Genomic DNA, 12,400 nt, shown 5'->3' with positions numbered 1-12,400 from the left:
GGTTGTTCCTGGGCAGTTTATTGTGATTTAAACTCAGATTATTCCTGGGCAGGTTATTGTGATTTAAACTCATATTGTTCCTGGGCAGTTTATTGTGGTTTAAGCTCAGGTTGTTTCTGGGCAGTTTATTGTGGTTTAAACCCAGGTTGTTCCTGGGCAGGTTATTGTGATTTAAACCCAGGTTGTTCCTGGGCAGTTTATTGTGGTTTAAACCCAGGTTGTTCCTGGGCAGTTTATTGTGGTTTCAATCCCTCTGGGTCTGTCCCCAGCCCCTGCAGCAGGGCTGGCACAGCCTGTTCTGCTCCCGTGTGGCCGTGGCTGCTCCCAGCACCAGGCAGAGCTGAGCACACCCTGCACCTGCAGAGGCTGCAGGAACAGCCACGTGCACCATGGAAAACAGGCTTCTCTACTTTCTCATTTCGGTTTTCTGGGGAAAGGAGGGGGAACAAGCACAGTTTTATCAAGACTGATTGTTCTGCTCCACTGCAGGACTCGATGTCCTGCTGGGTTTGAAGCCCTGCCTGTGTTTGAAGGAAGGTGAAATAGCTGAACAAGGGGGGAAGGTCTGGAGCTGCAGGAGGGTTGGTTTGGATTGGATAGCAGAAAAAAGCAGCTACAATGAAGGTGAGAAAATGGAAATGCTCCTAGGGCTGGGCACCCCTGCTCTGGGGTGCCAGGCCAAGGGGGAATGGCTCCCAGTGCTAGAGGGCAGGGCTGGGTGGGATCTGGGGCAGGAATTGTTCCCTGGCAGGGTGGGCAGGGCTGGGTGGGATCCTGGGCAGGAATTGTTCCTGGCAGGGTGGGCAGGGCTGGGTGGGATCTTGGGCAGGAATTGTTCCCTGGCAGGGTGGGCAGGGCTGGCACAGGGTGCCCAGAGCAGCTGTGGCTGCCCCTGGATCCCTGGAATGTTCAGTTCCAGGCTGGACACTGGGGCTGGAGCACCCTGGGACAATGGGAGGTGTCCCTGCCATGGCAGGGTGACACAGGCTGGGATTTGAGCTCTCTCCAGTCCAACCCATCCTGGCTATTCCATGCTTCTACATTTACATCCAGCTGAGTTTTTTTCCTGAGAGTTTCCTCACGTGTGTCTCTGGCAGTGCTGAGGAGGAGGAGGATGTGCAGTGCTGCTGTGCTGGGGCTGAGCCTGGCTGGCTCCAGGGCAGGAGGGGATCAGCCTGGGCTGGGGCTGAGCCTGGCTGGCTCCAGGCAGGAGGGGATCAGCCTGGGCTGGGGCTGAGCCTGGCTGGCTCCAGGCAGGAGGGGATCAGCCTGGGCTGGGGCTGAGCCTGGCTGGCTCCAGGCAGGAGGGGATCAGCCTGGGCTGGGCTGGCAGGTTTGCTCCAGGCAGGAGGGGATCAGCCTGGGCTGGGGCTGGCAGGATTGCTCCAGGCAGGAGGGGATCAGCCTGGGCTGGGGCTGGCAGGATTGCTCCAGGGCAGGAGGGGATCAGCCTGGGCTGGGGCTGGCAGGATTGCTCCAGCAGGGAACGGGGCACAGGGCAGGAGAACAGGGCTGTGCTGGCTGTGGGAGTGGAGCACAGAGCCCCTGACCACAGGAGCTGCTCTCCAGATGGGAGCTGAGGGATCCAGGCTGGGGGCTGTGCAGGATGTGCTCCCTGGGAAGGGGAAGTTGTGCTGATCCATCCGGAGTGGGAGCACAGCCAGTGCTCACCTTGTTTAATTCTGTGCTGGGTTTACACTGCCTGTTCCTGATGGAGCACACGTGTGGGACAGGGTGCTGGGGTGGCTGCTGGCCCTTTGGGGAGGGCTCCTGTCCCCTCCCTCCCATGGTGGGGCTGCTGGGCAGCCCTGGAGCAGCTCAGCCTGTGCTGCCTCTGCCTCTCCAGGTCAGGTTTGCACCTCCCAGGGCCCCTCCTGTGTCCCCCAGCTCTGCCAGTGTGACAGATGTGCTTTAGCTGTGATCACAGAGCAGCTTGGCTTGGGAGAGGCTTCAGCTGCAGTGGAACCCAGCCCTGCCAGGGTGCCCCAGGCTGCTGTGGCACTGCCAGGGATCCAGGGGCAGCACATCTGCCCTGGGCACCCTGTGCCAGGGCCTGCCCCTCTTTGTACTGGTATTTTTTCCCTCTATCTGGTGGGAATTGCTGGTTTTGGGTCAGAACCAGTGGATATGATCATTCAGTCCCAGCTCACTGGATTGAGCTGCTCTTTCATTGTGGCTTTTCCAGCACACACTTGGTTGAGTTACAGGAAAAAAATCCAGCTTGAGTCATCTTTTGGGGCTTTGTTTAGCACTTGAGCCTCCACTTAATTACTTTCATCCTCTCACATGCATCAACACCTTTTTTTGAAGTGACTGTTGATAAAGGGAGTTTCCACTCTGAGCTGTGATTCTGATGGAAACTCTGGCACCTTGACAGTTGGACACTTGAGCTGGCCCAGCTCTGGGATCTCAGCAGTGGTTTTTTGAGTAATTATTTTGTTCTCAGTTCCCCGTGCTGCCCTGTGAGATCACAGCTGTTCTGCAGGGGTTCCTGTGTGCAGTTTCCCCTGTAGCACTTACTGCCAGGCAAATTGGAGCTGGAAGATGTGGAGTTTCATCCTGTTGTTGTTGTTATTGTTGTTGTTGTGTCTCCAAATTGCATAAATGTTGTGGAGCTTTTGGTTTCCCCCTTAAACACTGACACAGCTCAACTTTTCCCTTGGTGACTCCTGTGCCACAATTCCCTGCAAGGCTCCCCTGAGTCCTGCTGTCCCCTGTGGTGCAGGCAGAGCCCTGTGGGGTTTAGCAGCGTGCTCTGTGACTCCTGCTGTCCCTGGTTCTTGCAGTGACTCGTCACAACCACCTCAAGGACTTCATGCTGGTGGTGTCCATCGTCATCGGCGTGGGCGGCTGCTGGTTCGCCTACATCCAGAACCGCTACTCCAAGGAGCACATGAAGAAGATGATGAAGGACCTGGAGGGTCTGCACAGGGCTGAGCAGTCTCTGCATGACCTGCAGGAGAGGTAGGTTCTGTGCAGTTCTCCCTGCAGGGTCCTTGTTCCTTCAGCTTCCAGGAAATGTTTTATCTGTGCTGTGCCCCACACCAGGATCAGCCCCTGCTACAGGGACCTGGCAAAGCTGCCAGCAGCCCCTGGAGCTGCCATGGGGGCCTGGCTCCTCCTGCAGGGTCAGCCCCTGCTTGAGGGACCTGGCAAAGCTGCCAGCAGCCCCTGGAGCTGCCATGGGGGCCTGGCTCCTCCTGCAGGGGCTCAGGGACCAGGCTGTGTGCACTGATCTGGCTGTTCCTTCACACTCACAGAGCCAGGGAATGCTTTGGGTTCAAAGGGACCTCACAGCAGGTCCCAGCTGCTGCCCTGCAGCCCAGCTCACCTGGAATTTGTCATGCCAGGTTGTTTTCATCCAGCCCAGCTCACCTGGAATTTGTCATCCCAGGTTGTTTCATCCAGCCCAGCTCACCTGGAATTTGTCATCCCAGGTTGTTTCATCCAGCCCAGCTCACCTGGAATTTGTCATCCCAGGTTGTTTCACCTCTGGGGAAGGGAAAAAGCATATTGGAGCAGTGAGAGGATTTGCACATCCCCTCTTGAATTCTTGGAGCTGTGTGGGGGAAGCAATACCTGAGTTGGAGGGTGTACATCACTCAGGAGTATTAAATAGGAATATCTGGGATTTTGGCATATGGATCCAGTCCTGCAGCCTCAGGAATGGGGTCTCTACTCCAGGAATCCCTGCAGTGGTTCCAGTAAAGCTCCTGATGGGAGAATGAGCTCCAAGAGACCCTCTGGACACAGGGATGTTCTGGGACAGGGAAGGGCCCTCAGCCCTGCTGGTGACAAACCCATGGGGTGCTCTGGCAGTGGAATAATTTATGGGCAGATTTAGCAAATGGCAGAGCAGGACAGTCTGGGCTGGAACGATTTTCTGTGAGGTTTCAGTGGAGTTTGGGAGGATAAACCTTAACCAGGCTGCCCTGTGAGCTGATGGCTGCATTTCTGTGCACACAGGGTTGGATCCCAGGCCTCACCCTGCCAGTCAGGGCTGTGCTGGTGCCCTGGGGACAGCTTTTGGGAGCCTGTGCAGGGTACCCCCAGCTCTGCAGCCCCACTCCCAAGCCATGACAGCTGCAGGGCTCCTGCTGCCCCTGGGTGTTGCTGAAAGGCTCCTGTTCCCCCAGTCTGTGAGGAGAGGGAGCCCCTGGGGAGCTCCCAGGGGATGGAGCCCCCTGGCACAGTCACTCCCAATCCACAGCTCCTCGTGGAGTTTTGTTACAGCTTGGAAATACTCCCAGAGGAAGTTTGATGGATTTTTTCTGCATCTGGAAGGAGACAGGAACCCTTCCCCATGTCCATCCCCTGCAGCAGCAGTGTCCAGGACAGCAGGGCCCAGCTGGCTGTCACCTCCCAGCTCCAAACTGGGAGTGTGCCTGTGGGGAACGACCTTGGGGCTGCAGGAGGGCAGAGGCACTCTGTAAACAAGTGGATGTTCCTGGGAAGTTCAGCTAATGCTCTAAAGCCCCTCAGGAAGAAACACAAAACCACAGGGCTCGTCCTCCACAGAGGGCACCGAGCAGGAGCTCAGGAGGTGAACTGGGGACCTTGGGAGGCCTCAGAGGGGAAATGTCCCTCCAGTTCCTCATCCCTGCCCAGCAGGGTTCAGCTGGGGTCTGCAGCTGCCACAGGAGCAGCAAAAACTGCAGACAGCCCCAGCACTCCTGGGGAAGTTGTGCTGCAGTTCTGCTCAGGTTTCTTTTGCAGAGGTTGAGGAGCCCTGCTGTGCTGGGGGAGGCTCAGCACACCTCTGGGAGCACAGGATGCCTCTCCAGTGCCAGTGCTGCTGGAATTTGCTGAGCAGCCCAGACAGGCTCCTGGGATCTGGGAGCATTCACAGCAAACCCCAGTGTTATTCATCTTCAGAGCACCCTGGAGAACATCCTGCAGCACTGACACTTCCAGTGCATTCGGTGACTCAGCCAGGCTTGGCACATCCTGAAAGGAGGGGGCAGGTCTGTTCTGGAGGTGTGTGGGTTGTGTGGCAGCTCCAGGACCGTGAGCTGCCCCAGCACAGCTGTGCCCTGGGTCCCTGGCAGTGCCCAAGGCTGGACACTGGGGCTGGGAACAGCCTGGGACATGGGAGGTGTCCCTGCCAGGGCTGGGGTGCTCTCACCAGCTGGTTCCTGGTGCTGGGGTGGTTCCTGCTGACCTGCAGGAGTCAGAGGGCTCAGGCATTGCCCCCAGCAGCTGCAGCAGCCCCTGGAAGCACAGGAGGCTCTGGTGGTGCCCCTTGTGCAGCTCGGCCAGGTGCTGTGCTGCCCCTGCCCTGCTCAGCTGAAAACAGCCACAGTGACCCCTCATGTGTGCTCCCAAACTCCATGTTCAACCCCTGGCCAGGCAGGAGGGGGACACCTCATCAGTGTGGCACTTGTGTGAGGGGCACGACAGGACCCAGGGCTGTGTGGGGTGTCCTGGGGACTGCAGGGCTGTGCCAGCCTGGCCCAGCTGCTGTCAGACACGTTCCCAGTTCTGCAGCAGCTCTTTGCCACTGTCGTCTTCACCTGGGGACAGCTCTGTGTCTCCTCAATTCCCCTTGGTGATGGTCTTGGCCAGTGTCCCCTGGGACAGCTCTTGGTCTCTGTCCTGGTCCCTCGTGGCAGCTCCAGGTGGTGCAGCCTCCCCTGGGACAGGTGACACACAGGTGACACACAGGTGACCCTGGGATCCTCTCTGGGTCACTGCCACCCTCACAGCCCTGCTGGCAGCCTCAGCACTGTCAGCTCCTCGTGGAAGATCTCCACTGATCCATGGAGATCCAGGGTTTCCCTGCTGCCACAATTCCAAGTTGCTGCCGTGTGTTCCTGGTGATTCAGTCCTGTCATGAGGAGCAATCAGAACATCCAGGCAGGGTGAAAACGTGTCTGAATGTGCAGGATTTCGCAGGAGGAAAGCAGAGCCATCCTGTCTGGGGGGTCTGATGTGCTCTGGCAGATCTTCCCTGCTTTGTTTTATCAAAGTCTTCACTTTGGTGAAAACACCAAAAACTGAGCTTAATTTGAGAATCATTAGAGGAAAGCCAGGTGTGCTTTGGAGAAGGAAGAAAATGCATCCTGAGCATTTGATAAACAAATAGAGCTGACACTGAGCGGGTGACAATGTCCTTTTTTACCAGCCTTGGTGACATTTCCCTGCCATGTCCTTGGGCTGGGCTGAGCAGGGCTGGAACTGCTGGGCAGAGCAGGGCTGGATTTTCTGGGCAGTGCTGGTCCTGCTGGGCAGTGTTGGTCCCTGTCCCTCTGTGCTGTCCCCAGAGCCAGCCCAGCACTGTCCCCAGAGCCAGTCTAGCCCTGTCCCTGTCCCCAACCCTGTTCCCAGCCCTGTGCCTGTCCCTGTCCCCCTGTGCTGTCCTTGTCCCCAGCCCTGTTCCTGTCCCCCTGTGGTGTCCTCAGAGCCAGCCCAGCCCTGTCCCTGTCCCCAGCCCTGTCCCCAGCCTGTCCCTGTCCCCCTGTGCTGTCCCTGTCCCCCATCCCTGTCCCTGTCCCCAGCCCTGTCCCCAGCCTGTCCCTGTCCCCATCCCTGTCCCCCTGTGGTGTCCCTGTCCCCAGCCCATCCCTGTCCCCCTGTGCTGTCCCTGTCCCCAGCGCTGTCCCCAGGCTGTCCCTGTCCCTGCAGGCTGCAGAAGGCCCAGGAGGAGCACCGCTCTGTGGAGGTGGAGAAGGTGCACCTGGAGAAGAAGCTGCAGGACGAGATCAGCATTGCCAAGCAGGAGGCACACCGGCTGCGGGAGCTGCGCGAGGGCACCGAGAACGAGCTCAGCCGCCAGAAATACGCCGAGCAGGAGCTGGAGCAGGTGAGGCTGCCCTGGGGAGATCACCTCACTGCCACTGCCACTGCCCCTGAGGGCACTGCTGCCTCACCCCTCTGGGAAATCATGGGAACAGAGAATGGCTGCGTTGGGAGGGACCTCAGAGCCCAACCAGTGCCACCCCAGCCATGGCAGGGACACCTCCCACTGTCCCAGTGTCCAGCCTGGCCTTGGGACTGCCAGGGACCCAGGGGCAGCCACAGCTGCTCTGCTCTCACCTGAGCAAAGCAGAGGGGCAGAATCCCAGTCCCTTTCCTCCTGCCCACACTGTGGCACCAGCCCAGGCACAGGGATTTCAGGTCCCAGCACTCGTGGCCAGGCTGTGGAGCTTCCCCCCGCAATGCCCAGCTCCTGTCCCCAGGGCTGCTCCCAGCTCTGTCCCCAGGGCTGCTTCCAGCTCCTGTCCCCAGGGCTGCTCCCAGCTCTGTCCCCAGGCTCTTGGTGCTGCCCTTGCCAGCCTGGCACGGTCCCAGCTCTCCAGGCTGTGCAGGTGCCCCTGGATGTCCCCTCCCTTCCTGCAGGGCGTGGCACAGCCCCAGCTCTGTGACAGGGCCGTGTGTGGGGCTGTCCTGGCTGCCCGTGTCCCTGTCACCAACCAAGGCATTTCCCAGTGCCATCCTGACTCCCCGTGTCCCTGTCACCAACCAAGGCATTTCCCAGTGCCATCCTGGCTCCCCGTGTCCCTGTCACCAACCAAGGCATTTCCCAGTGCCATCCTGGCTCCTGAGGGACACCAGTCCTCACTGCTGTCCAGCACCCCTGAATCCAGTTCTGCTGCTGCTCCTCTGCCTTTGCTTTCCCACTGCCCTTTGTGGAGGAAAAGCCCCAATCTCTTTTCCAGAGTGTCCATTCCCTGTCCCAGTCAGTGCTGTGCTGCTGGACAGGGCAGGTGTGACATGCCAGGACAGGCACCTGGTGACATCCCAGCAGCAGCAGAGGGCTGGAGCTGCTCCCTGTGGGGTTTGTGACTCCCTCCCCAGCCCACTCAGTCTCTCTCTGTTTGTGTTCATGGTCTGGGACAGATTCAGAATGAGTTCAGCTGTGGTTTCCAGGTTTTCTCGTGGATCACAGGGCTGTGTGAGGGTTGCCCTCTCAGCCCATCAAGTGCAGCATTCCCCAGCACTGCCAAGGCCACCACTGAATGTCCCCAATTGCCACATCCTGATAAACCCCCCCATGGATGTGACCCCAGCCTGTGCCAGGGCTGGACAGCCCTTGCCATAAGGAAATCTTCCCAGTGTCCAGCCTTAACCTCCCCAAACCCACAGGAAAATCCAAACCCACCATCCCAGGGGCTGCTGCTGCCTCACCTGAGGGGCACTTCTCACCTGGCCCTGAGCTACAGATCAGTTTGAGCTGAGGCTGGGAGCCAGGCCTGTGTGAGCCAGGCAGGTTCCTGGGACATTCCAGGGCTGTGTGTGTGTCCTCTCAGCTGTGCCCACTCTTTTTTGTCACCATGGGGAAGAAAAGAAGGCAGGACCCAGTGTCCTGGGAGCCCTGGGGCAGTGCAGGGGTGCGGACAGCAAATTCCCTGGGAATTGTCCCTTCCTGTGGGACAGCAGAGCCCCCAGACCCACAGTTCTGATCCAGGGCTGCTCTCCTCCAGCCCTTCCAGGGGCTCCTGAGCTTCCTTTCCCCTCTGGGATGTCCCTCCTGACCCAGGCAGTGTGCTCTGGCTGTCCCAGCTCTCAGCCCTTGCCCTTCCCCTGCGTTCCCCCCGAAGGAGCGCGGGGAGCCGGCCCTGGCCTGACCTCAGTGCTTCCTCAGGGCTTCCTCAGGGTTTCCTCAGGGCTTCCTCAGGGCTTCCTCAGCCCCTCAGGAGGTGAGTACTGGAGTGTCCCACCTGCCCACTGTGTGACCATAACCCCAGCACTGTCCCAGCAGCCCCAGGACACTCGTGACATTAACCAGTCACCCCTGTGACCCCACAGCTCCTCCCTGCTCCCAGGGAATGTTAACCAGCACCTCCTCCTGCACCAGCTCATTCCTGTCACCAAAACCTCACTGCAGGGTCTGGGTGGTCCTGCTGGAGAAGTGTCCTGTTCCCAGGATCTTCATCCATCCCCCTCTCCTCCCTGGGTCACGAGCCCAGAGAGCACTGACAGAATTGTGGAGCAGAATCCCAGAATGGTTTGGGCTGGGAGGGAGCTCAAATCCCACCCTCAAATCCCAGCCATGGCAGGGACACCTCCCACTGTCCCAGCTGCTCCAGCCCCAGTGTCCAACCTGGAACTGAACATTCCAGGGATCCAGGGGCAGCCACAGCTGCTCTGGCAATTCCATCCCAGCCCCTCCCAGGGAACAATTCCTAATTCCCAAGATCCCATCAAACCCTACAGAAGCCATTCCCTGTGTGCTGTCCCTCCCTCCCTTGTCCCCAGTCCCTCTCAGCTCTCCTGGAGCCCCTTCAGGCCCTGGCAGGGCTCTGAGCTCTCCCTGGAGCTTCTCCTGCCCAGGTGTCACCCCCAGGTGTCCCAGCCTGGCTCCAGAGGGGCTCCAGCAGCTCCTGGCTCCCCTGGGCTCTCCCAGCTCCTGCTGCTCTCGGTGTCCAGGGCTGGAGGCAGCACCCTGGGGACCTCACCAGGACAGGGAATAACTTTTTAATCAATTCCTTACAAATTGTTGCTCTTAGTGATCCAAATGGGATCTTAAAGATCTTCCCAGGAGGATGGAGACACAAAATAATTCCTGTTTGCACAGATTCCCTGCAGAACCACGAGGGTTTGGGTTGTGGACACTCATTTAACCACTGCTCCCTACCTGTTCCACACCACTTCCCTTTCCCACCATTCCCTAAAAACTTTGTTTTTAAAAACTGTGAGTTTTACTCCTCTACCCCAACCACCCAGTGACAGATTCCCCAGCTGTGTTTTTTCTGTGTTCCCAAATCCCAGATGCCTGTGGGTGATGATCACAGTTCTGCTGCTGGTGTCCAGTGGGAAAAACCTGGGCTCTGGGACTGGTGTGGGCAATTCTGTACTGAGCACCCCTGAATCACTCCCAGCTGGTAGCAGTGTCTGACCTCTGGTGTGTGGTGCCTCAGGGCTGCTCCTGGATGGAATTTCTGTCCCTTGGCAGGCTCTGGGACACTGGGGGGAGTTTGGCACCTCTTCATTCATCTCCTCTGCCTTCACTCAGAGCCAGGATTCAGAAATACACAAAGGAAATGAATTTTCTCATGTTTGGGCTTGGTTGTTTATTAAATCTTATCAGAAGTACAGAAAGTTCAGTAGCCACCAGCTACAAGTGAGCAAAATGGAGCAAGATCCAGCTGCTAAAATCCAAACAGTCCAGTGGAGAATTAACACCTCTGTTATTGATCCTTTTGACCCAATACCCAAACTCCCTCAGTGTGGCACTGACTGCCCAAGCACAGAGCACTGCCTGGAGCCAGGCAGGAGAAGGAAGATGAGCACTGAGAGAGACACCACCCCAAATCCTCCATCCTGTCCCACGCCTGTTAGGGGGTCTGCAGGGTCCTGGCAGGGATCCTGGGGGGTTTGCAGGGTCCTGGCAGGGATTTTGGGGGGTCTGCAGGGTCCTGGCAGGGATTCTCTGGGGTCTGCAGGGTCCTGGCAGGGATTTTGGGGGGTTTGCAGGGTCCTGCCAGGGATTTTGGGGGGTTTGCAGGGTCCTGCCAGGGATTCTCTGTGATTTACACACAGGCTGGAAATGAAACTCAGCTCCCTGGGTTTCTTTTTTGTTGTTGTTAGAGTCAGGATTAAAAGCACGAGAGACAGTATTTTTTGTTTGGACTCAGATGTTTATTAATTTTTATTTATATTACAGTGAGTTCTACAGCACTTCTAGCTAACAAGCTAAAAATGGATTTGCATCTTTTTCTCTACAAGGCCTTGTAAGGGCAAAGTGTCTGATTAAGAACAGACACCTAAATTATTTTTACTTTTAATTTAATAATTAATCACCTGTGGCCTGTAATGCAGATTTTTTTATTTAATTGCACAGTATTGCCAAAACTCATGAAGAAAAAGGTGAAAATGAAGGAAACTTCTGTTCTGCTATTTATATATTATTACATTTTAAGACTTTAAATTTTAATGTTTTCACTAGGTGATATGACACACTTTACTCAAAGCTCACACTCACAATTGTAGTTTTATTAACTTTGAAAGCTTTTCCCACCACCTGAGGTCAGTGCAGGGCTCTGGGGGTCAGTGCAGGGCTCTGGGGGTCAGTGCCTGTCAGCACAGCAAGGCTGAAATCCCCAGTGCCCGGGGTCCCAACACCTGGGGGGGGGGGTTTGTTCTTTCCCTGGGGGTGGCAGGGAGGGGACAGGGGTGGCAGGGAGGGGATGAGCTGGGGGAGGGCTCTGTGTCCCCACGGTGTCCCCACTGCTCTGTCCCCACACTGTCCCCATGGCTGTGTCCTCATGGCTCTGTCCCCAGGGTGTCCCCATGACTCTGTCCCCATGGCTGTGTCCCCAGCTGTCCCCACTGCTTTATCTCCACAGTGTCCCCATGGCTGTGTCCCCATGCTGTCCCCATGGCTCTGTCCCCACAGTGTCCCCATGGCTGTGTCCTCTTGGCTCTGTCCCCAGGGTGTCCCCATGGCCGTGTCCCCACTGCTTTATCTCCACAGTGTCCCCATGGCTCTGTCCCCATGCTGTCCCCATGGCTCTGTCCCCATGGCTGTGTCCCCAGCTGTCCCCACACTGTCCCCCTGGCCATGTCCCCTGGCCATGTCCCCAGCTGTGCCCCTGGCTCTGTCCCCATGGCCATGTCTCCACACTGTCCTCCTGGCTGTGTCCCCTGACCATGTCCCCTGGCTGTGTCCCCATGGCTCTGTCCCCTGGCTGTGTCCCCTGGCCATGTCCCCTGGCTGTGTCCCCATGGCTCTGTCCCCCTGGCTGTTTCCCCTGGCCCTGTCCCCCTGGCCGTGTCCCCTGTCCCATGGCTCTGTCCCCATGGCCATATCTCCACACTGTTCCCCTGGCCCTGTCCCCCTGGCCGTGTCCCCAGCTGTGCCCCTGTCCCCTGGCCATGTCCCCTGGCCGTGTCCCCAGCTGTGCCCCTGTCCCCTGGCCATGTCCCCAGCTGTGCCCCTGTCCCCCTGGTGTCCCCTGGCCGTGTCCCCAGCTGTCCCCCCGGTGTCCCCTGGCCGTGTCCCCAGCTGTGCCCCTGTCCCCCAGCCGTGTCCCCAGCTGTCCCCCTGGTGTCCCCAGGTGCGGATGGCTCTCAAGAACGCCGAGAAGGAGCTGGAGTCCCACAGCAGCTGGGCTGCCCCCGAGGCGCTGCAGAAGTGGCTGCAGCTCACACACGAGGTGGAGGTGCAGTACTACAACATCAAGAAACAGAACGCAGAGAAGCAGCTGCTGGTGGCCAAGGAGGGGGTGAGAGCTGGGGGAGCTTTGGGGGTTATTCAGGGGAGAGGAGAGGTGGGAGAGCCCTTCACTGAGGCACCTGGTTCATGGAGTTCATGGCTTGGGTTGGAGAATCCCTCAGAGACCTTCATGTCCCCCTATTCCCCAGCAGTGCCAGGGCCAGCACTGCCCCATGTCCCCAGCTGTCACATCCACAGGGCTGTGGAATCCCTCCAGGGGTGGGGACTCCAGCTCTGCAATCA

At 58.1% G+C, this 12,400-nt stretch overlaps 1 protein-coding gene across 11 annotated transcripts in view; it reads left to right on the top strand.

The window, feature by feature from the left end:
• The window catches only part of STIM1 (stromal interaction molecule 1), a 68,605-nt gene that overhangs the window by 39,433 nt on the left and 16,772 nt on the right, over positions 1–12,400 (top strand). For all 11 annotated transcript variants that reach the window (XM_042779007.1, XM_033051998.1, XM_033052002.1 and 8 more), the window contains exons 6-8: positions 2,787–2,964; positions 6,625–6,802; positions 12,000–12,167. In XM_042779007.1, the coding sequence (XP_042634941.1) occupies positions 2,787–2,964; positions 6,625–6,802; positions 12,000–12,167 (524 nt within the window). The remainder of the gene's footprint in view (positions 1–2,786; positions 2,965–6,624; positions 6,803–11,999; positions 12,168–12,400) is intronic.

Source organism: Catharus ustulatus, chromosome 2 (assembly GCF_009819885.2).
Source record: "Catharus ustulatus isolate bCatUst1 chromosome 2, bCatUst1.pri.v2, whole genome shotgun sequence".
NCBI lineage: Eukaryota > Metazoa > Chordata > Aves > Passeriformes > Turdidae > Catharus > Catharus ustulatus.
The sequence above is the reverse complement of the archived record's forward strand: the minus strand, read 5'-3'. Positions and strand labels throughout refer to the sequence as shown.